Source organism: Syngnathus floridae, chromosome 17 (genome assembly GCF_059516105.1).
Source record: "Syngnathus floridae isolate MCC-2025c chromosome 17, RoL_Sflo_1.0, whole genome shotgun sequence".
In the NCBI taxonomy this organism is placed as follows: Eukaryota; Metazoa; Chordata; class Actinopteri; order Syngnathiformes; family Syngnathidae; genus Syngnathus; species Syngnathus floridae.
The window spans coordinates 6,664,638-6,689,321 of NC_142429.1; the positions used below are offsets into that span (position 1 = coordinate 6,664,638).

The 24,684-nt window shown below is 41.5% G+C and overlaps 2 protein-coding genes and 1 long non-coding RNA gene across 11 annotated transcripts in view; 1 reads left to right on the top strand and 2 right to left on the bottom strand.

The window, feature by feature from the left end:
• Nucleotides 1-137: 137 nt before the first annotated feature.
• On the bottom strand, nucleotides 138-7,082 carry adgre5a (adhesion G protein-coupled receptor E5a). 2 transcript variants are annotated; one of them, XM_088358702.1, is made up of 19 exons: nucleotides 6,937-7,082; nucleotides 5,037-5,117; nucleotides 4,430-4,600; nucleotides 4,225-4,347; nucleotides 4,016-4,150; nucleotides 3,675-3,800; nucleotides 3,560-3,603; nucleotides 3,381-3,485; nucleotides 2,989-3,142; nucleotides 2,784-2,906; nucleotides 2,521-2,711; nucleotides 2,293-2,451; nucleotides 2,035-2,229; nucleotides 1,662-1,879; nucleotides 1,539-1,599; nucleotides 1,350-1,441; nucleotides 1,107-1,275; nucleotides 938-1,030; nucleotides 138-607 (listed from the first exon to the last, which is right to left on the bottom strand). In XM_088358702.1, exons 1-19 carry the CDS (start codon nucleotides 6,965-6,967, stop codon nucleotides 566-568), a joined length of 2,313 nt encoding a protein of 770 aa, XP_088214828.1. In that variant the 5' UTR covers nucleotides 6,968-7,082; the 3' UTR covers nucleotides 138-565. The 2 variants fall into 2 exon arrangements, with proteins under 2 accessions (XP_088214828.1, XP_088214829.1); XM_088358703.1 differs by lacking the exon at nucleotides 6,937-7,082 and adding an exon at nucleotides 5,239-5,918.
• Nucleotides 7,083-8,361: 1,279 nt separating this feature from the next.
• Nucleotides 8,362-24,684, top strand: part of adgrl1a (adhesion G protein-coupled receptor L1a) — a 124,835-nt gene continuing 108,512 nt past the window's right edge. For 4 of the 8 annotated variants that reach the window (XM_088357292.1, XM_088357298.1, XM_088357297.1 and 1 more), the window contains exons 1-6: nucleotides 8,363-8,448; nucleotides 8,739-8,796; nucleotides 8,904-8,960; nucleotides 9,955-10,013; nucleotides 10,176-10,299; nucleotides 11,756-11,829. The gene's annotated coding sequence lies outside the window, so the exon portion shown is untranslated. The other 4 variants (XM_088357302.1, XM_088357296.1, XM_088357294.1 and 1 more) reach the window with 4 other exon arrangements.
• Nucleotides 21,781-24,145, bottom strand: LOC148384015 (uncharacterized). Its single transcript, XR_015853312.1, has 3 exons — nucleotides 24,036-24,145; nucleotides 22,427-22,587; nucleotides 21,781-21,914 (listed from the first exon to the last, which is right to left on the bottom strand). It is a non-coding gene; the product is annotated as an uncharacterized LOC148384015 (long non-coding RNA).

Consider the following 24,684-nt stretch of genomic DNA (forward strand, 5'->3'; position numbering starts at 1 on the left):
GATATGTGGTACATGAGTGTGAATTATTTTGTGACAAGCAAACTTGTGCCCCATTTGCGCTCTCAGAACTGCTTCTAAAAATCTAGATACAAATATATATATATATATATATATATATAAAGAAATAAAACCTTTCTGTCTCATTTTTTATTTTGTATTTTTAAACCACCTGGGCAGACAATACAACAATTAAAACAAGTGTCCTTAACAACAACAACAACAAAAATTGCATACGTTAGTTATAATGCCTTTTTTCAAAACAATCACAAATATACATTTTAGCACAACAGATGGAGGAGTAGAACACAATAGACAGTAGACAGTAAATCTCACCACAGTATGGACAAAAAAAATAATGCAAATCTCTCCAAATTGGTCTCTGTTTTTTTAGGGGCAATATTTATAAGGCATACTGACAGACTATACAGAAAAAATATATACATTTTAGATCGTCTGGGGTCATTAAATACAGTACCTGGATTGAGGCACCTGACAAAACAGGTTTTAATTATTCTTGGGTTTGAATCCAATTTTACAAATGAAGGCCAGTTGCGAGTTTGTCTCCTCAGATGTGCGATTCTCCTGTGTTCTGGCTGCTATTGGAGGCCTTGGGATGGATGACAGGAAGAAAAACAATCAGTCACCGCCCGACAACTTTATTGCTCGTTCATTATCTGCAAAGGCTCGGTGGCTCTGTCAGCAGGATAAAAAAAGCTTCACTTCCATGTGATCAATCGCTCAAGATTGCGCTTTTTCAGTGACTACACTGCAACAGATAATTTTTGCAGAATTTTATTTTCGATTTATGTCATTTAAAAATGACATATTCAATAAATATTCTCATAATAATTAGTTATTTTTAAATTAAGTGTATGTGATATATACATTATTTTGATAGTGTAAATTGTCTTGAAAACGAAACTAAATTAGTTCTCACGTGCTGTCTGCTGGGAAATGAGCTGAATTCAGTGTAGCTTTTCTTCGGCGGTCCACTGAATCTGGACAGGAGGTTTCCATACTCATCCCTCACCTAAAACCCATACAAAGTTCCACTTCAAATCTTATTCTAGTTTGATGACATCTGACTGATGATCATCGTGACTGACCTGCTTGGAGAACAGACAGTGCATCACAAAAAGCATAAGGCCCTGCAGGCTGGCGAAGATGGTGAACAGGTAAGACATGACCATGGTGCTCTCCTCAAATTGGAAGCAACCAAAAATCCACGTGGTGCCAAGCACGCACAGCTGGGCCACTGCAGTGATGGTGAAAGCTCTGCAGGGGGCGGCAAAAGAACGCAGCGGGTGAAATAAGGTGTCATGTTTCACAATTTTCACTTGCTGACTTACTTTATTTTCTGTAAGGTGTTCAGGTCAGGGTTCAGACTTGAAAATTTCTGCGCCAACTTCCACACCGTGATGAGAAAGAAGAATATGTTGATCTGGAAAACAACAGGGGGGGGACAATTGGACTAATTTACATACAAATACTCACACGCTAATTTTCTGAATGTTTTATGAAATTACTGTGGTACTTACGGCAATGATAACACAAGCCGGGCCCAAAAAACTCCAGATGAAATCCACATTTAACCAACAACTGCAAACACACGTTTTAAAATGAGCAGATAGTTCCAAGGTGATGATGGAAATTGTGCTCACTATCTTTGGGTGCCGTATCCTTTGCGGTTGACCATAGCGGAGATGGCGACAATCACAGCCGGAACACCGTAGCCCCCCAACATCATATAGAGGGTTGGAAAGTTGGTGTTGAACACAAAGATGACCATCCGGAATAGCTGCACGCCTTCCAGACACATCCAGCAGAATGCGGACAAGAAGAAGAAATGCAGAAAGCCTGCAATCACTGCACAGGTAGTCTGGAGGATGAACACAGCAGCAGCAGTTTTGAACATATGTCATTCTTATTTGGTGTTCCACAGGGTTCAATTTCGAGGCCAGTGCAAGGCTCCCTGAAGTTAATCAGTAATAATACAGTCACACTTTATGTCGAGGATTTATTATTTCCACTCACCTGGTTCTCTGTACGAGAAATCCCCACGAGAAAGATGAAGGCGGCGACAAAGAGGCTAATGCACAGGTGCAAGTGGATGGTGGTCCGGGGGCCTTGGATGGACCGGATGAGCGAGAAGGTCAGGATGCAGATGAGGAGGCAAATTAGTGACAGGGATAATCCCACCCAGGTCACCATCTGCAACTCGAACGTTGCCTGTCCAGAGAAAGAAGAACATCTCAACATGACAAATCATGTATTTCTAATATATCAGTTTACCTCAACGTCGTAGAGGGCCATGAGCACGGCAAATGTGCTCAAGTGGTTGCAGGAGCAGACGGTGAATTCAGAGTTGGACTTCACTGCTTTGCACCCGTCAGTAGACCAGCTCCCCTGGGAGGTGTTCCAGAACACGCACACATGCCGAGACCTGTTTACCTGGATGAAAACAATACAGATGTACAATGTAGGGGATGTACAAATGACATTTACAAGGTTAATAGTTACCTGCATCAGGTGGCTAAAAGTTAGCATAACTGGCTTTTCCAGATGGCTGGTGTTGGTGTTTGTGACGGAGACAGTCGCCACTTTGGAGTTGATGATGAATCTTTCGTTTGCTTCTGGATTCATCCCACTGTAGAAGGTGTTGGTGAAAGTGTCTAGGTTTGCATACCTGAGCAAGGACACGCTTGCGAAGCCTGAAATAGTCACAAGATAAACACAACAATCAGTCTTCATAAAAGATGGTTGAAGGCGTGCGTGATCACCACCTGGGTATTGGGAAGCATCTCCAGAAACTGTTTCCAAATGGATCTGCAACTTGACTGGCTTAGTTCGTAATATCTGGACCCCCCGTGGTGCCTTGGGTCCTTTGAGAGAAAGCAGGTCTAGTTCTGAAGAGAAATATTGGAAATTTGTTTTGGTCAAGAAATATTTAAAAAATGTATAATTCATTTAAATATTTTTTATTATTACCTGTATAGGGGGATGATTTATTTATTCTGGAGTCTCTAACAAGAGGTCCCACCAGTCTCAATGCGCTCTCTACTAGGTCCAGAAAGATGGACACCTTCCTGGTGTTATTCAGAGCGCCAGTGGACAAGAGGTGGTCAATGACCTCCAAAAGTTTCTGTGAGGACAAAACACAATTTTTGTTGAACATTACATATTAATTTCATTAATATACTTTAAAATTACTCCACACAGCTGAAGTAGCACCTGCCTACTCCATCTGTCCTTATGTTAGACTGGGAGAGTAGTATCGGTGTTGTAGTATTGGAGCATTTTGTCATATATGAATACAGTACAGATGGTGCCCTAGTATTTTAATTTTGCAACTTTTAATGCAATGTTCTGAGAAGAAATACCAAAAGTAGCTTCTGATCATCTAAATCTTCTGAGTCTGCACCCTTGGCCAGATCCACACAACTTTTTTTCAGCAGCATCGTCAGATTCTGTTCAATGGGGACCTTCTAAACAAGAACAATTGAAGGAGAATTAAAAACAAGTAGAACATTTGAAGTCCAGGATTTTTGCGTGGAGTTACCTCTTCAAGGTTCTTTGCGTCTTTGAATGCATCGCAGTCTAACTCTGATGACAAAGAAGTTTTATTCAATAAATTGTCCAGAACTGGATGCTGGAGTGGAGGAAAAAAACAATACCTGTGCAACGAGCAGCTTTGTTTTTATAATTGGTGAAGCCGGTGTAGCATGTGCAGTAAGGGCCGCTGGCTCCAATGTGGCACGTTCCATTTCCACAGTGGTTCGTCTCATCAACTGAACATACGGCTGGAGAAAATCGAAAGAGAATGTCAACATTTTGGGATAAACAATTGAATCCTAGTTAGGAGACGGTACGTAATACACCAGCGTATCCATTATTTTGTGACATCTTTATGAGATTTTTTTTATATATATAAAATATGTGTCATGGCTCAATAAAGGTTGTCCGGTGCAACATTTGTCGTGGATTACACACACTGCAGTCACATGACGTTGCTGACCTTCACATGGCTCCTGAGGTACATTGCCAGACTTGGTCGCAAAGCCGGCTTTGCAGACACAGTTATAACCGCCAACCGTGTTGATGCACATCGCATTAGGCCCGCAGATATTTTCCCCGAGACACTCATTCACATCTACACAGTGTATGGACAAACATCATCAATCTATAAACAGGAAAGATGTCGGTATTGCAAATTGGGCATCTTACCGTCGCAGCCAGAATTAACATTGGGGACGAATCCCTGATTACAACCACAATGGTACATTGGGTTGGTGTTGATACAAGGTCGTGATCCACAAATTTCTTTGTTTTCCAAACATTCATTTATATCTGTGAGGAAAAAAAGAAATAATTTGAAACAAACTGCAAAACGAATCTGAAATGAATCTGGATTGTTGAGGAAATGATTTACCGCGACATGTTAAAGGTGACGGAAGGGTAAAATTTGTTGTCTTTATATCGGTTTGATAACCAGCATCGCACGTGCAGTAGGCGCTGCCATTGGTGTTGTAACAGTGCGCGTGGTTTCCGCATGGTTTCGTGTTGTCAGGGTAGTCCTCATCCAGCTCACACTCGTCTACATCTTTGGGAAAACATGGGTGAATGAATAAAAATTTCAAATAAATCATTGTTTCTGTAGCACTGCATGGACTCAGTAGTTGCTGGGCAGATTTTGAACGGGGCACAATAATTTCCGCCCCAAAGCCCAATTAAAAATATATATTTTTAATTTATGATATACAAAAAAAAGTGTAGACTAATATAGGCCATGTTTGAATAAATCATGTCAAAAATTTTGAAGCAATCCATTCAGTAAGCAGTAATTGTTGGTCAATTGTTGCTAGGCAGAATTCATGAGGCACAAATATTTTTGTGTAAATGCAAATAAAAAAAACTGTAGACTTAACAATTGCAAAAATCCAGATGAATATATATATATTGTCAATTGTTGCTATGTAGACTTTGTGGGCTGAAACTTTTTCTGTGGTTATTTAATAAATAGAAAACAATGTTCATACCATGGCATTCACCTTTCACCAGAGCAAATCCCTGGGGGCACGAGGACTCTGACAGCGCCAAGATGGACGACAGACACAGAGCTGAAAGGGAAAAGATGAGAAATTGCTGTCAGCCTCCATTTCATCACCTCTTCACATGCATCTTAAAGTGGCGCCCACGCTTCATCTTTTCGCCGTTCGCTCAATCAATCTATAAACGCACCCACGGAGGTGTCAAATGATACGCTTGACATGGATTAGTGTGCCAGACTCTTTGTCAAAAGGCAAATGCCCTCATTTCTCCACCCTCATTTCCTCAGATTGTTCCCATATACGCCGCGCACACTATCACTCATCGGCGAGGCCGCGCAGTACTTCCTATGGGCGAGGAAACCTCGGCTGGCACTGCAGCTGTAAAAAGAATATATATATATAAAAGTTACATCATCTCAAAACACACAATCAGTCCTCTGTGGTTGTCTAAAAGTTGGGCTGCTTGCAAAAAAAAGTTAGGTTTGTTTTCAGGCGGATTCTGCCTGCCATGAGGTCATAGTATATAATTATCTTTTTTTTAAGAAAAGCAGAACAGAGAACCCTGTTGTGTAGATGAGATAACGTTTTTTTGATGGAAAGCAGAGTCACACCTCCTCCCAGTTCCTTTTAGTTTGCGTTGCCGTTTCGTAAGACTCGAACTACCTAGCAACACTGGTGGCCTTCGTGCGTGGAGTTTATGTGGTGCCCTCCCACATTCGAGAAAAATAATATGACTAATAAGTGTAAATTATCTATAAATGTGACTGTGGGTGTGAATGCTTAGTTTTCTTGATACAGACATTAATTTTTTTCCTTTTTTTTTCATTTTTGGGACCAATCATATGAAACACCTGCCTTTGTTACATTGGTGTCAAACCCAAGGCCCGGGGGGCCAGATACGGCCTGCCACGTCATTTTATGTGGCCCCCGAAGACAAATTGTGCATTGACTTTATGTCAATACTAAAATTACAGATTGTATTCACTTTTAAAAAATAGAGATGTTGCTAGCAATTTTTATTACCACTATTTTTTAAAAATGATTGAATAGTTTTTACGAGTGTCTGATTTCAAAATTAGTTATTCATCAGTTTCTTGAGTAGCATATACTACAAGAAGTTGTCACAATGACCCTCTGAAGGTTAGTTTGACACCTCTGCTTTATTAAATCACTGCAGCTGACATTAAAAAAAGCTATGTTTGACTGAATTTGGTTTTGTAGAACTTCCTATCAAAGCCCGTGCAGGATGAAGGTGAACAATCTTCCTCACACAGACATCTTGTAGAATGTCTTGAAAAAGAAAATTGGAAGCGGTTACAAGCGGGTTTTACATGGCTTGTTAAAAAGGGGAGTTTTCCGGACCACTGTTCAGTATAAAAAGCACCGGCGTGGGATGAGAGGATGAAGTTGTCGCCTCCAAGAAGATTCTGTATGGGCTTCCAATAAAGCTGGCAGACAATATAAAAGGTGTATTATGTGTCAATACTATTTTCCTACTTGTCTTCTATATCATCTATTTTGAATAATCTTTGAATAATGACTAGGAAATACAGTTTTTTTTCACTGCAGCATCCATGTGTCCCAACACTTTTGTCCGTCTAGAATTTGAAAGGACCTGTCTCATTATGAGGGAGTAAAACCAGATTATTTCGCTTAGCCAATCATTAAGAAAAGCAATGATCATCAAGATAAACACACAATGAAAGATAAAAAAACAAATATAATTGTCGGGGTTATAATCTGTTGAATTCCCCAAATTGTAATAATGGATTTGCCAGCAAATTAATGACATTCCCCCCAAAGACATTAACAATCTAATTTAAAATGTTTATCGCGTACTTGGTTAAAAGCAGACAATTTTCCATGTGAGAAAATCATTTTGACTCACCCAGAAGCAGAAGTTTCCAACGCCCTTCCATGGTGACCAGAGAAAAACAATCTTTGCTTCTCGTCTTTGCTGAGAAGCAACTTCTGACATAAAAGCTTGTGAGGGAGTACTTGTGTGCTCATGTGTGGGAGGGGTGAGAAAACAGGGTGTGTGATGCATCAAGTTTTTTTTTTTGTGTTTGTGCACATCATCGTGTCAACTTCTCACTTCCTTCTACATGATAATATTCTGTTCAGGAGGCAGTTGGAGGAGGTCATGATCTGTTTGGACTCTGTGACCTATCATTGTTTCATGTGACCCCCAATATGAAGTTTCGCCCTCCCGCTGGTTATTACAGAGACACAGTTTAACTATGGCGATGACATATAAATGGCTTCTGTCTCTGATTGAGACTGAGGGAGACAATGAAACAATGGTGCCTGACGTTGAACTTCCCTTCTTCTATTTTCCTAACATTTTCTCATTTGGATTCTTCCTGGAGTATTTCTTAATCAAAATGTACAGAACCAGAAGACAAAAATTAGAGAGGTGACTTTTGGGGCATTACCAAAATTGCCCAGATTTCATAATATTTCTAGATTCTGTCAATGGGCTCCTCAATTCTGCCTAGCAACTGTTTTTTTTTTTTTTTTTTTTTTTTTTTTAGAGAGAACAAATATACAAAATAACACACTAGACGGCGTCTTTTCTGTGACAAGGCCACTCGTAGTTCACGACTCCACGTCCACACGCTAACACCCCGAGTTGGTAGGTCATTTTCGGCGTGAGATTGATAGACAGCTGTTCTCCAGGGGGTCCGGGTGGTAGGGGTTAGCTTGAAATGTTACTGACACAAACATGGCCTTAAAAAATGAGACTTGGTGAGCTGTCAGAGTTACAGGAAGAATGTTTTCTCCAGATTTGAAAAATGACAAGCACACAAAAGCGATTGTGTACATTTTCGACACAAGCAAACATTGCTTAATCTTGCTGATATTTGGAAATTAATTCTGGATGTTTATTGTGGCTTTTACGTTGGATCTCATCAGATTGTACAGTTGCACCCAAACAAGCATTCAAGGGCTTATCCTGTTATCTCACCACCTTCTTCCTGCACGCGCATACAGAGAGATGGAGCACTTACAACATTTTGGACTGCTTTGTGTCGGTTGTGCCTCGTTTTGGAGTTCTCAAACAATGAGGAGGGACCTCCGTGCAAGTCCAGCTGTCTCAACAACTTCCTGACAAACACAGGGCAGAAAAGGGCTCAGGATGGAGACTGAATGCTCTCTCGGCTGCGTTTATTTTCAGACTGGCAACGTCGAAATTATTTTGCAATTGTCACCAGAAGATAAATATTATTTTAATTGTATTAGTTCTTTATACCACCATGTGTCAAACATTTATCCATCTTGCAAACAACTCAGCTTTAGTCATTCTTATTTTGTAATTACAATGAAGTGATATTTCCGGTTTTATTGTGAAAGGTGTGTCTGTTCTATTTCCGGTGTATATCCATTGCGGTCGTACAACGTAAGTCGCCACAAATTTTGTTACCATTTATCTTCGTTTTAAGAAATTATCATTTCAGCGTTATTAAGTTTCATCGTGTCATAATATTCCTGACATATTTTGTGTCAACATTCATCTTGTACGTAAACTTTATCTGGTTGACATTTTGTGTTTTGATTGGACACACCTGGGTAAGAAACCACCACTTTCACGATTTATGGCGTCCTTTTCCCGCCAACATAAGTTCTTAAGATAATGGTAGAAAAGATAGATAAGAAAGAAATTAAATACACAAATGTTGTCTTAAATAGTTCCAGGATCTTCCTCTGGGGATTCTCTTGTCTCCATTTATTGAAGAGGAGTCCAGAAGTAAGTAGGCCAGCCTCATATGGAAACCTTCTCATTTTTGTTTAGTCTGTTTAATCGTTCATGTCCTGCTTGAATCAGAGTAATAAGCATTTTTTCTGCTTGTCTAGCTCCCATAAAGCAAAGCACCTGGCTTGAGTACACTCACCTATCAACAACAGCATCTGGTAAGTTCCTGGGAAGCGGTTAACATTTTGGCTGCAGCTATCAAAGAATAGTCTGACTAATTAAAAAAAAATACAAAATGAAAATGTATTTCAAAGCAAAATGTGCTTGTGATGTGCAGGTATTATTTTGTCCTCTTGCTGTCCCCATTCCACGTTCTAAACTTCTTTTTTTTTAGGGTTAGTTTTTTTTTTTTTTTTATCAGACAGTTGGATTGGAACCAAAAAAAATAGGCAATTCATGGGAATGATTCTTTTTTTGTAGTCACAGTGACCCTTCAAGCCAAACACGTCAGTCTTGGAGTAGAACGAACGCTTTGTGCTAACTTGATACAATATGTGCAAAATGACATTTGCCTTTTTTTGTCAGGAATAAATTGTCCTTGTAGAGCACAGCCTGGAGACTGTGCTGATTAAGTCTGTCCGCTCTTACACATACGAGCCGTACCTTTTTATATCATGTGCTGAAATATATTTGCCGTGTATTGTTGCAATTTATAAGATGTTGAGTTTTGGTTTATTGACCTCCTCGGTCCACTGTTCACAGAGGAAATGACTTGGCTTATTGTCACACTTAGAATTCAAGAGGCTAACTTTGAGGAAGCATAGGTTATGTAACTATCCTAATTTTGTTTTTGTAAAAATCATTTTCACTTCATCTTATGCTTATTTGGAAAAATGTACACAATTCAACCTTGTCGTGCATGACCTTGCTATGGACTATGTATTTTTAGAAAATAAGTAACATCATTCTTTTATATTTAGTTCTTTTGTGAATGTACACAATGTAAAAATTAATGTCGATAAATAATTGAAAACAGTTATACAATTTACCATTATAGTTACTTTTAAGTAGATTTATAGATGTTATATGATACGTATAAAATGCACTATTTTTTGTATAATTTATATTTTTAATTTAATTGATTACCTTTATATTTAAATGCACAATATGAAATTTATAAAATACTTTAATATGTTTTTCTTACCGTTACAGCACCTGCTAGTGGACAAGTATGGTTCTACATCTTCTGAGAATTCTGACATCCAAACTTGGTCAGTTGGTTACCCTCTCAATTGTTTTAATTTACGCACTTATTCTCTTCTGCTGCATACTGTAATCTTACACTTAAATGTTTTTTTTTCCAGACCAACAGCATTTTCCAGCCTTGTTTAAGCGCATTTTGTATTCACCCGTGTGTGAATTATTGTTGGCAGGTCATCTTAAAAGGAGTCTGTAGTGTATTTCCAGCACGGAGGGGGAAAAAAATATATTCTCATCAGGTGCAATGTGGAACAACAAGCTGGAAATTAAGGTCGAAGCACCAACTCAGCAAATTCAGTAAGTTGTTATTTTTTTTTTATTTATTTTTTTTACATTTTGTATAAAACTCCACAAAATGCTGACCCAAACATTCTGAACACGATGTACTGGTCCACATGCACCATAAGCCAGGAGGCGGCTTAAGGCAAAATGATGGAATATGTTTTATGTTTGCAGAAATAACATAGTTGCATTGCATTGGTCTCCCCGCGTCTCTCTGGAGTAGACTTTTTAAAGCATGCTACATTTGGACATGCTGGATTCAATTAAAAGATTGGACATGGTGGATGAATGCATGGAGCTTAGTCATGTCGTCATAAATAACAGTGCTCAGGAAGAACAAGACGTCATTACTTGCTCTGTATGGGTGTTACAAATGAGCACCACAGATGGCATATCCAGTATTTAATCGGCAATTTCTAGAAAAATACACCAATAATGACATGTCAGCATATATTGCGAGATGTCACCAAATGCCGATAAGGATACTTAATCATGCCATTGCCTTTGAAAATGTTGTCTCCTGCGATTATCAATGTGTAGTATCGGAGCATTTGTACAGTATTAAATACTGATGCTGTGCTTGACTTCTTTTTTTTGCAATTAAAATTTCGATAAAATATTACTTACAGCATTGCCAGCACACAGATGTTAGGATGGCCTCGAAACAGATGATTAGTTTCCATAATTTCCTATGCAAGCAGGATCAAGTTAGACTTTAGAGGTATTAAAAAATAATATAGCAGCAAGTGGGTGCCATGTTGGATGGAATGCAACACGGATCCATAGTCACGCCTGGGATTGGGTGTCGAGTGTAAAATCTCCCCTAACCAAACTTTTTACATGACTTGCTTCTATTGAGTCCCCGCGGTGCTCAAAAGGCTCTGTGAGGAGAAAGTGTGAAAGTTCTGCTCTGTCGGAGCTTTCATCCACACGGAGAACTTCTCCTCGCCTTAGGCCGTAGGGCCGAAGCACACGCGCACACACACATCACCTGCCATGACTGAGGAATGGAGGAACCAAAAAACCAGCCTGACTGCTTTGTAGAGCCCTTAAATGCAAAGCAGGCTGGCTGAGCAGAAGGTGGCCAGCAGGAGACCTACCTTGGCAAAAGCTATTTCAATTTCAATTTTATTGTAAAAAAGATGTACACGGGTACTCCTTTAATAAGTTTGAATACAGCAGCATTTCAGTGGTTGCAAAGTCAGCTCGTATTTATAGATTCATTACTAGTCATTTCAGAAGGCCAAATCCAAGCTAGTTTCTATTGTAAAAACATATCTTACTGCATGTCATATATTAATTTCTTCAGGGGATTTCATTTGGGGTTTCTCAGATGTAAAATTATATTAAGTCAAGTCAAAAATGTTCTTTGCAGTAATATGTTGTAGTTAGTTTACAATAGTCTAAATACGGCATTCTGATGAATATTGTATTTGTGGAATATGAATTAAGCAATTTTTATTCATCTCAGGCGCGGCCATTTTGTGATTTGCTCTTGACTGAAAATGACAGGACTCCAATGTCACATGACCACAGAAAAAACAGGTGAGCCATGCTTGGTCATAAAATACTATCTGCTACATTAACACCATTTTGGTGGCATTACTATCAATTTAAAAAAGTTTCAGAATATTTAGTTCCTCTAATATGCAGTAATCAAATTAACACCCAATGTTTGAAAGTCTCATGTTCTCCTCGAACCACATCATTGTTCAATGAATACCTGAACTTTTGAAAAATAGACACTCCAGTTCTTGTTTCAACTCTGCTAGTGTTCCTAATATTGTGACCGGCGACTGTAATCCATTTATTAGCCTTATCGTAACGATCCCTACTTGAGCAGTCCCGACCCGAACGGCGGATCCGTGTAATGTGCAACTTGCAAGTTTATAGCGACGCATTAAATATGCGCAAATATTTCACGATGTGCTGTTTACTAACGAGCCCTTCGGGCTATTAGCTGGATTAATCCAATAAAATGTATGAGTCGTAAGATCGACGTGATTAATCGTCTGAAGGATGGACTATAAATGAGATTATTTATATTCTTGCTATCTATTGATTTTTAGATTAACTACAAAAATGAGGGCATAAAACACGACGAATTGATAGCCGTAATGTTTTTGTTACTGTACACATTTTGTTTTGAACTCGATATTTGAAGACGCTGCAAAGCGCCAACGGCGCCATCGCTCCCACATGGCAGTGCGATGATCCCCCCGCGCTTAATGTGGATTTCCAGAAAGCCCATTTGTCTAAAAGTCAGACCCTCTGGACCCGTTCAACACCACTAAGTTAATAATCACAGACTGATGTACTTCATATTGTTTTGAAAGACACTTGAAATTGATTGCCGTCATTTGTAAGCGTGTACAGAATAAATGTTATGCGGGCGTGATTCGGTTTGGAGGCGCATAATCGTCGCACGGCTGCCGGGATGAATGAAAGCTCTTTGGCTCGATATCTTTGGGATCGTTATTTTGCAATTATTTAGCATTATTTTACATACATTTCTCAGCGGTGCATTCAACTGTGCTCAAACTTGGGGTCATTTGGTGAAAAGGTTCTGCTGACGAACAAAATTTGCGTGCATTTTAGCCACTGAGAAGTTGCTTGTTGGTAAGAGTTTGAGGTTTTTGAGTTTTTATTTTGATTTTTTTAAATTAGTTTTTAGAGCAAGTTTGTTATTTTTCAATTACTTTTAGTTTTAGCTTTATTTTTATGTATATCTGGAGGATTGGTCAAGTACAAGGTAAGAAAAATTGTTAATTAAGTTGTTGGATGGATAAATACATCATTTCCAAGTGTCGTGTTGCTTTGTGTGGCCTGTTGTTGGTGTTTTCCACCAGCAGGATGCACTGTAGTCCCTTCACACATCAAATCCGGAACTATCAAGCAGCCTTTTCTAGTTGCACCAAGGGAGGGGGGGGGGCTATTTGTGTGAGTGCAAGATGGAGAAAATGAATACCATTCTTCACCTAAATGAATATCTGCACTCAAATTAGAGTTTGGAGAAATGATAGAGATTATCTTGTTGCCTAATGCTTAATTGAAGTCATCTTCTAATTAGCTCAGCGGCTATTATTGTCATCCCACTTGCCAACAATTCCACATTCCGAAATCTTTGGCAATCCAATTTTTTTTTGCCCCTAGAAAGACACTTAAAAGCGGCTGCGTCGGGAGGAATTTCAATCCGTGTCCTCTTGTCGCGGCTTCACTCACCGTGACCCCTTTTTTATTTTTACGCAGCTGAACATTCATTTAGCTTAGAGCTAAATCTCGGAATTAATGTCTTGTCAATTTTTTTTTCCCTCCAGCTCCCCTCCTCCCTCATTACGTACTATCTTAGTCTTAGTCGTATTACCTTTTTCCACAAGGCTAAATTAAGTTCACTTGGCCCAAGCTGCAGCACATAATTCTCCTGGAGGAATAACAGAATAAATTTTGGGTGCTAAAACTGCCTCAGCGACCACAATTGTGACATTATAGCAGCACAAGTCCGTGATAGGCTTAAATGAATTAGACAGAAAAAGAGAATAGGTTGTCAAAAAAGAAGCACAACGGTGGACAATCCATCTTAATACAAATCCACATGAAAATAAAAAACAGCTTTTTTTTTTGTCTACAAAAGGAATAGCTCACCCTGCTCAATATTTTTTTTGCTCTCAGTTGAGTTTGAATCAGTCAAGCGCTTGTGATTCTACGACTTGTCGTTTAAAGATTTTTTGTATCGCGGTGAATAGTCTCTTGAAGAACCAAGGCTTAACAGACAGCTGTTGGAGGGCCATTTTGTATTCCCTTGTCCGCTTTTTTTTCGATTTTCTTGCTTTGAAGAAGAGACACTTGTAGGCCATTTTGATTCAGTGTTTGACTGTTTCCTTCACGATCACAAGCCTCCCACCAATCTTTGAAAGTAAATGAGTTGCTTATTTGGCAAACTGCTGCAGTCATAAAACTGGAATTAACTGCACAGCTTGCTAGCTCACTACAGTGGAAGCGCTAAATTACAAAACAATATATATATATTGAAAAAAAAAAAGCATTTGGACAGGGGTGTGTAGACTTATTATAATCAGTGTAAATAGCCATCTGATAGTAATGTCATTATGAGACCTCTGACCTCCCCCACGCCGAAGTTAACCTCTATAACTCCGTCAGGCACCATTACACAGCTTTCCCCTCCACTCTTTTTTTTTTCTTCTTCTCCCCCGCCCTTCCACCTCTCCTTTGAATTATTAAGCCTTTTTCTCTCAAGGAGAGCGGGAGAGCGTTTCCCCTCGTCACACGAGTGCGGCGCCGTCAAAGCCGCTTCACCGCTCCTTCACCCATGTCCGCGGCCACCTCAACGTCGCCTCGTGACATTGACGGAACCGCTCGCACGTCCCTCGCTCGCCGTCTCGCTTGCTCCCTCTCAATCTTATTCTAAGCCTCCCCCCTTCCCCACCCGCAACCCCGCTAACCCTTTTTGTTTTAATCTCCCCCGCTTGCCCGTGCAGTCTCAATCTTTTTTTTTTTCTCCCCCCCTCCTTTCATTTCACCACGTCCTCCTTCCCCGGCTCTGTTTCTCTGTAATGTCACGGCCCATAGATGGATGTCATTGAGTTGATGAAGGAAGAAATGAGTCAAGGGAGGGAGCGGGTGTGCAAAGGCAAGAGGCCTGATGTGCATGGGGAGGGGAGGGGGGGTGGCAGTGGGGGCGGATGCTCCGTGCATTGCCGTCGAGACACTTTGCAGTTAGTGCGCCCCCACTTGCAATGAAGGCCATTCGGAGCGGTGCGCGTGTGCTAATGGCGTTCCATTACAATCCCCCAAAGGAGGTCTTTTTGTGCAAACGCACTCATTGTCTCACCGCGTTATTACGCAACGTTATTATGTCACCTGGAAACGAGCGCGTTGACTGTAAGATAATATACGTCGGTGCAACAACGTTGGTCGTTGCGCGGCTCGGTCTTTTCTTGGCGGATGGTCGAGCCATTGAGGAGGAACAAAAAGAACAATGACACATTTTCTACTCTGCTCTGTTTTCCATCACCGAGAGCAATGAAGCAAATTTTCGAGGAGTCAGCGTAATAGGCACTGGTGGCGGTACATGTAATCCGAAACCTCATCAAGGACGCATTTTGGCTCGGCGCAATTACAACGTCGCAAAAGTCGATGAGAGCTGACTATTAAATACAATGATTTTCCACATGTCATCTCCCTTTATCGTTCTTGTCGCTCTGCGGAATCGATCCAATCAGCGGCAAAGCGCAGAAGGCAAACTTTCAAATCCGAGCGTCGCAATTCACAATGACAACAGTAAACAACTCGCCACTCTCTGGCCGCAACTTTTTTTCTTAGGGAGCGAAGGTGTCGATGCGCAAAGGCTTTGGACTCGAGATTTGTGTTTGAGCAAGAGACAGATGTGTGCTGAGCCACGACGGCGATGAACCTCGTGGGAAGGGCTTTCGGAAAGCTTCCCACCGCTTCTCAAACTGACGAGCAAACACAAACACGCTCGCAGCAATTAAACAGGGATTGTGGCAACAACTTGTTTCTCTTTGAATTTACGGCCTATGGACAAAAGCAACTTTCTAGGGTGTTTCCAATCTGGCTGGCCGATTATAGGGAAAAAACGATTATTCATTCGTTTCACATTTTTGGATAGTATATTCAACAACCAAAAGGCTACTATTCCAAACTAAAAAATGCTGTTTCCATAAGTGAAAATTGATTAAAATCTTTCCGATGAGTGAAAATCGATTAAAATCGGAAATACAATTTTATTTTGACTGTTGACCAGTCTTACTTTCTGTGTTGCCAATCGTGTTTGAGAGGTGTCTATAGGCACGAATAGTTGGTAAAAAATGGTTCCAGCTGTGGCATGGGAAGGAAGCCGGTAGGTTGGCTCGGTGGCCGTTATTAGTTGAGCTCTGTTAGACCATGTAATAGCCTCGCAGCACAATGGCCGCCCGCTTTTCCAAGCGACGACTTTGCCCGGTGTGACATCCTCATATGGATGAGATTCATCGTACAGCCAAACACGCAGCATGAATGGCTGTGTGAAGTTTTTTTTTTTTTTTCCTTCTCAAGTGTTTGCATAAGTGCTGATTTTGCTCTTCCAAACCCTTCAGCTCGGCATTTTTCCGTGCCCTCATCTCCTCGCCACTCATCGGCGCCGCCACGCAGCTTGCCTCCGGTGCCCTTTGCCTCAATTCGTCACACATTAGCTTCATATTACCTCCAGTGGTGCTTGTGTTCCCTCCCAAAAGTCGGAAAACAACAAGTGAACACATTTCAAATCATCAGGAAAACACATTTTCGCTTTGGCAGGAGGTTGACAAATTTTACCACGCGTAGGACGTTTTAGAAAATAAATTCCACCTGTCGCTGAAACGATCAATCAAACCCTAGTTTACATGTAAACGTATCGCCGAACATTTCAGATTAACATAGATGTGTTGTCAATTCACAATTTATTTTATTTTTTTTCATTTTTGTCACGGCTTGGATCCACTCCGGAACATAAGCACCCGCACATGTGCGCATGCAAGCAAGCGTCCAGTATATTTATCCATGTAATAAAGCCGCATTGTTCAAAGAGAGAAAATCAAGCGAGTGAATCAACACACGGCCCCGGCGCCAGAGCATTTTATGTGGCATCTGTTTTCCGTTCCTTTGCCGGGCACAAAGGGCTGGACCGGTGCCGCCGCAACGCCTCGGCCAATCGCTCACGGGCCGGGCTCGAGCAATCTGCCGGCTCACGGGGGATGTTTATCAATAAGCAACTGTTGAGCTCGGCAGGAGGACCGCTATTGGGTCAGCTCTGCCGGTGGGATCGTATCCGCTGCTCTCGTTTGGATTCGTTCTCTTGTCATCGTCTCTTTCTATTTTCCACATTGGTAGTTACTGTAGTACCGCTGGGATCTCATTAAGCCCCCAACTTCAAATAAATAAATTAACTACGGAGACGAAACGAGGCTTCTATATATATATATTTTTTTTACGTGATATAAAAAGTGAGTCATGAAGAGTTTTCCCTTTTGACACCTTTCCTTCAGTCGCCTTTGTCTTGCAGCCCGCGTCTGTCCATTCAATTAATTACAAAAATGCTTCACTGGCACGCACGCAGCATTTTGCTTGTGCCAAGGATTTAGACAAAAAATAAAATAAAACCAAAACAGGCTGCCTCCTCATGTCCCCTCTCTCATTTCCGGCGAGACATGGGAAAAGAATGATCTCCGTCCTCGTTGGCCATCTTGAGTGCCTCCAATCTTCTGTCCATCTGCAAACACTCCTAAATTGACAAATCCGGTTTTGTTTCGCTCGCCATTAGAGAAGAAAAGATGCCAGATTGGATGAATTAAATTCTACAGCATCTACATCTCCGCATGTTTCCCCAAATGGCTCCTTATCTACCCCCCCCCCCCCCTTCCCGCTCTTCTCCATTTTTATATGCCGAGCTAGGAGAGCGAGCCAAGACGAATCCATGAGCGTCTATCAAATAAATGCAGGGGCCTAGATGACCCACAAGCGCGTAGGTTTCCGCTTCCAGGATTGGGGTCCTGTGCTGGGCCCGAGGGGGGCATCGGCGCGGGTCACCGAGAGGAGATGAGCATCCTGGGAAAATGTCTTATTGGAATCGATCAGCCTCGCGGGCATCGTACTGGCCGAGAGCAGCACGGGGTGCTGTCTCTGAGGATCAGGAGGTGGACAATTTCAGCTCAAGAAGGGAGTGGTGAGCAATAGGGGGAGCAGGCAAAAGACGTAGAAAATAGCAGGATGAAAGAAATCTTGATATTTGACTTGAGAGTATTGATTTTTTTTTTCTTCTTGAGAGCTGGCCTTGTGCACACAGCCTGTTATTAGATTAGAAGAAAACAACAGTGTCTTGTCTGACTTTGCGTGTATGTTGCAATAACTTGCCTATGTGCTTAGAAAAAGAAGTACAGTGGATGATCTGGTCAGTCTTGTAAAACTATAATCAACTAAAAAAAAATTTTTTAATACATCTGTTTTTTTTTTTCTTGTCATTTTAAATCTTGAAATAACTCTGTTGTATTAAGTAGCGCCCTCTTGTGGAACATGAAAGAATCACTGATTTAACTATTTCAAAATTAAGACCTGCAGTCCAAATCTAAACTGTAGGCCAATACTGGCTCCACTTTTTTTTGCAAGCACAAGAGTGTGTGCCGTCCAACTTGGATGTTAGTTCTGCATTTGGAACGGAGCGCCTGTCTTTTTGGCCGATGTATCGGCGCGCTTGCTTTGGCGCCGCCGGCACATTTGGACGATGTCGGGATTAGGGGAAGATTATCGCAGTGATTACACAATATCTCCGCTCTAATGATCCCAACTGTTTGTTCATCTTATCAGCCACATTGCACCGGATTCCATAAACGACGCTGTTTGAGAGATAACGCCCGGATTACGTCGCCGTCCTCCAACTCAAACCGCGTTTGGTACAACGCTTGTCTGAAGCCAGAGATGGACGTGCGCTGCTGGAAAATTCACGGCCGGTGACTCAGTGGGGTGACCTCCGAAGTTCGTACAAGCATTAGCTAGAGTGCTCATTGTTCATCGAGACAACGCAGTGACCCCCCGGAGAGACCTCGCTCTACTGTGCAGCTGCAGCATATTACCTATATGTGTACTTTAATACACTTTGTGGTACGTGCGAGTACATTTTCTGGCTGTTGAGGGGAAGACGTATGAGGTTATTAGTGTTCCTGTGTGGTGTGTACATACAGCCCACCGGACCCGGTGGGAGGCGGGCTGCTTTCCGACACAGCGGTGACCTTTTGACTTCAACGTGAGCATGTGATGACAGCATGGTGGTTTTAATCAAGTCAGGCGTTTGTTTGCTTAAACGGGAGGAATATAGTTAAGTGTCAACCCGTGTGTATGCGCGTGTTTCGTTCCATGCTTCTATGCTAGTCCGATCTCCCCATTACAAGGTCGATTAAGCCACTAATCCGCAAAATACACGCGGCCAACAGTATGGCACCGGGAAAAAAAAAAAAAGTCTCTCGCGTGGAAAGAAAAAATGGCGGGATCTTTGCTTCCTTGTTGCCGCGAGCTTAAGTCACACACCAAAGCCGGCTGCTACAGAGCATGAGCACGAAAATGTGTTTTAGCGTCGGAGCCATAAAGGCGGGGGGGATTAACGGGGACCTTAAATCCTGGCAAAGCGGCCACCCTTAGACGCTCCCCTGGTCTCACAAGACGACTGAAAAACGCACGTGGCAGGATCTGCGTTGGGTGAGATATTTTTCAGAGCGAGCAAAACGATGGTAATTGATGTCGCTACATTTGCTACATTAAACCGGCATGGCGTAGACCTCTGCCAAAGTCGAACAATTCTAAACACGTCTGCCTGACTCGCTCGACTAGGAAAAATCATGAACCCATTTATGCCGGATTTTAAAGCCGGGATTTATCCGCCCTTTTTCGGGTCGTTGTCTTGTATTAGCCGCTCTGACAAAGAAGCGGGAAATAATATCCAACCAATATTGTGCATTCACAATGCTTTGGAAAGTTGTTGTGCGTAAAAGGCACAGATGGATGAAGAGCACATTTTCTGTTACGGCTCTGATATGGCTGTTTTGTGCTATATTTGTGGAGAGAAAAAAAAATGCAATAAAGTAAAAAGTACATCCAGTCTTTTCAGATTGTGATCAACTCATCTTGGCCTCAAATGGAATAGTTCAAACAAATCGATGGCAAATCTCAACAAACTTCCATATGGCTTCAATATTTGGACTTCCATATTATACTCCTAGAATAATTTACTCTCGAGGCACAGCTCAACTCATCCTTGCCGACGACTGTATGCTATCTATAATCTATAAACCTTCCCTCGTGGTATTCATGCCTAGCCACGGGAAAAAAAAAATGCTGATTTTACTGTAACCCTCCCCTCTTCCCAAACCACCTCCAGAAGATCCGCTTCATATCATCCACTCCTAATTGTACTCTCAGATTCACTAATGACCAACTCCCTACATATAGTATGTATCCCTCTCGTCCTGCTCCGCTCTCTGAAGCATCTCCATAATCTCTAATTAAAGTGCAGGTAGTGTGATTCGAGTCTCCACTAGAGAGACGAGGACCACAGCACCGCCGGCCTTGAAGTATTCTGCTTCCTCTGAGCTCTCCTGACTCCCCCCTCCAGCCGCCCTCCACCCGCTGCCTAATTTGCCTTGATTCACTCAGAGCCATAATTTAGCCCTGAAGTGTTAATCATTTCTCTTCCTGTTTTAAAAGCCTCATCCTCCTTTCTTGTTCGTCTTTTTACAAAGTTGTCTTACTTAACAGCTGGGAATCAGGTCGCCCCTATTTTGTAGCGAGAGCCCGTTGTCATGGTTACCTCGCGTTCAAAGAAGCGCTAGCTTCTTCACGATAACACAATGAGCACCTGACAGTTCCTGGCGTGGCGTCCGACCTGGCTCCGCGCGATATCCGTCAAATGTCGTCACCGGCGGGCGGAAACCCAAAACATGACATTTGTGTGTTTATTCCCTCCTCGTAATCTTTGTTTTAATAGCTGCGGCCGGCAGTGGCGGCAAACACATCTCGTCGGTGGTCCATAGATCTCGACTCCTCTCAAAGGAGGCCGTTAATACGCTTGACCTCTCTCCCCGCAGACAGTCGCCCGCTCATCCGTCACCGGCCGGTGCTTATTGTGACAGCAGGAAGTGACTTCGCCGAGATCTGTGGGCCTCGTTGAACTCAAGCACATCCCGGGCTGTCTGGCCCCTATATGTCTTTATATCCGGATAGCATCCAAACAAACGTCCTCTTCTATCGGATTATGATGACAAACCGCAGAATTGCCAGTTCTGCGCTACATTAAAAGCCAACATATGGATGGTAATAAAACTAATTAGCATCTGGCTTCCCGCGGTAATTAGCATGACGCAATGCGAGCGCCGACAGTTCATTTGTCCGGCTTACTTATCGCCCATAAAAGTGTAATTAGCCGTGTTAAGGGCACAGGTGATGTATTGTACTGGCGCCAGCCAATCATTAATAATGAATGGATGTCACCTCTGCTGAAACTGCAGGCTGACAAAACCTGCCAGAGGTTGAAACGCATTCAAATGAAATCATCAGAGCCACCAAAATAGACGGCGATGATCTTACGTCTTTTTTTTTTCTCTCTCTCTCTCTCTTTACCTGCACGAGAAACTGCCCGGACTATTCTTTCCATGAGATTACTACATTTCCATACAATTATACAAATTAGAATTTTTCAAGAAGGTTATGTCAAACAAGCAGCCCTACTGAAGTCGACCGGAGCAGAGGGGGGGGCAAAGGGCTCGTAGAAATGGAGAGACGCAAATGGAGCTCATGAATAACGCTTTAACCCATGGGCGCACTCGAAATCTGTCAGGGTCAAACTGCAAAAGCGGGGCCGGTCGGCGGTGGGGGCGGCTGGCCGGGATCCAGTAAAAAAAAAAAAAGCTAATGAAAACCAGAGGCATCATAATTAAATCAGAGCTGTTTTTAATTTCGCCTTTTTATCCGTTTGGTTTGTGTTTCTCCCGATGAGGCTCTCCGACTATCCTCGTTGTTAATCTTCCGGGCCGCCGTGAATGTTTGGCCTTGCCTCGGCCACATGGAGAGATTCTCAGTTAGCCACTCTGCTCCTGGAAATGCATAAAATACAGTTATAAAACATAAAAAAAAGTAAACAACATTAGTCAAGTCTTTAATCGACTTTTTTTTCTCAAAATTAAAATCATAAAAGTTTGAGTTGTTTCCTTTATCCGTCGCCATTGTAGTTATTCTCGTTACGACATTAGCCTCCTTTCCAAAGGAAAGCCTGAATAATGAAAAACGACAAAAGATTTGTGCTGAGCGGGACATTGTAAATGGACATTTTAACAGCCCAATAAAATCAAATGGGATGAATTATTCAATTCCGCTTTTTTTTTCTCTTTTTCTATTTTAATTCATACAGCCTGCACCTGCAAAAAAGAGCAACAGCGTCAGTCATTGAAAGGATGAGGTGTAGAGGTGCCGGGGGGGGGGGATGAATAGTGTGCTGCAGTGATCCGGTCCCTCAGGAGAACATTAAATGAACGCTTCTTTTATGTGTAGGTGTGTGATGTCCCTTTTTATTTATAAAAAAAAAAAAAAAAAAAAAAAAAAAACGAACCTGCTCTCGCTTCTATAGCAACACGCTTCGGTGACGTGTAAACGGGGCTCTGCGTGCTCCCTGATAGCCGCCATCCTCGAGTGCTCCCACACTCCTTCACTTCACTGTCTTTTTTTTTTTTCATGCATCAGTATTAACTTGGACCCGAGCTTGGAGTGGATCTGGAAAGTATTCACAGCACTTCACTTTGTCTGCATTTCATGTTACAACGAATGAAAAAAAAAAACAGTCGGTTGAACTTCTCCCACCTGTGGGATTTGTTTTGGAGAAAAAAAAAAATTGCACAATGATAAATGCATTCATCCCCCTTTTAAGGAGCTGTCATCTGATTTAAAGAGCTTTTACGTCATCTCTGACCTCTGTTGGCAAGCGTTGGTTATTGCAACAACATGAATAGCGAGCGCCTACGCGTGGGCCTGCTCCCGCCCGCGTGGGAGACTCGCTTTGTTATCGAAACAACATCGCCAGTGATATGAATTAGTCGGCTAATTAGACCAGAGATCCGACAGAAATTGCCCGAATAGGTAATATATCACCAGGCCCCAAAAAATACAAAGCACTGCAATAATAATAGTGCTGTGTCACTTGCTTCACTGAGCCCCCCACGCCTTCTCCGTAAATGCTTCAGCACTTTTCGGCAGCATTTAGAGTAGCTACTTGAAATACATTTACTGGAGGTATTCAGATGGCCAGTCACAGCTAATTAGGAAATAAGAAGTTGAGATATTAATCATGCCTTTAACATCACAACCATTACATGACGCCTTTGTGTTCAAACTACTTACAAAGTGGATTCATTCTGTCCAGATGCTAAATGTCAGTGTCTTAAAATCTTTATTAACTGTTTTAGGTTACATTTAGTGTTTCAATTATACAATTATAAAATTATAATGATAAATTATAAAAAAAAGTTAAGCACTGTGTCATAAAATAAAATGAAAGGCTAATGCTGTTAGCTTATGCTAATTTCGCAACCAACAAAACATACTAGCTCAACAGCTATGTTTTCTAACAACTTACAAAGTGGATTAATTCATTCCAGAGACTAAATGTCAGCGCCTTAAAATCTTTATTAACTGTACTGGCTATGTTTTAGGTCATATTTAGGGTTTCATTTAACAATACAAGTTGACCACAGTGTAGTGAAGTAAATTAACGGCTAGTGCTGTTAGCTTATGCTAATTGTGCAACCAACAAAACACAGTAGCTCAACAGCTATGGGATGAATTCATTTCAGACCCTAAATGTCGTCTTAAAATCTTTTTAGAAATGTTTTAGGTCATGTTTAGGGTTTCAAATATAAATAAAAGTTAGGCACTTTCCAATAAAGTGAAACGAAAGACTACTGCTGTTAGCTTATGCTAATTGTGTATCCAACAAACCACTGTAGATCAGCACAATAAATTTCTTTGACTTAAAGACTTAAATAGGAGCTTCCTAATATCGAGAATGACAAATTTGGACACTTGCACATTTTTTTGTCGCGATCGCTCGCACAGCGCAAGTCAATTAGCGCCGGAGAGTGCAACGCACGTTGTGTTCATGACAGATGGCGAGTTTGAATCCGTAAGCAGTGTTAAAATCTCCTCTCGCGCAAACACACTCGCACCTGTTTTTGTCGTTGATTTACTTTTGCAGCTGTGCATATTTGGAATGTGTGAGCTTCAGGCAAGGAGCATGAAGGGGAAGGGGCAACGAGGGGAGGGGGGCGATGTGGAGAGGATACAACTTATGTGCAGCAAAGCCTCCGATAAAGCCACTGAAATGCTTCCTAAGCTTTACACTTACTCCGAAACATGTCATCTAGGATTAAGTTATAAGCCTTTCTTTCTGGAAAAACTATTAACGGCTCTTCTTTTTTTTTTTTTTTTTTTTAATGTCCTTGCAGCTGCGGAAGGAAAAAAAACACTTATCAAGTTTTAGGAATTGGTAAACAAGTTCGAATGGCCTTGCAGTGTAATTTAGGTGCACCGTTGCTGCTTCTCATTTACCTTGCCTAAATAGTACGTGAATGGAGTTCAGCGGGATGACGGAAAAGTTGGTAATGAAGGACAAAATGTGTTAAAAGATGGAAAAGCACTTACTGAGCGAACTTTGTGCGAAAATCGAGCCTGAAAGCCTTGTCTCCTGCTGTCTGATCTGTTAAAAGCGAGGCTATTAACCTTTCCGATGTACCTCGTCTTTTTTTTTTGGGGGGGGTTGCAAAAACAGCAGTGTTAAAAAAAAAAAAATCACTTTTTATGATGTCATTCAACTTT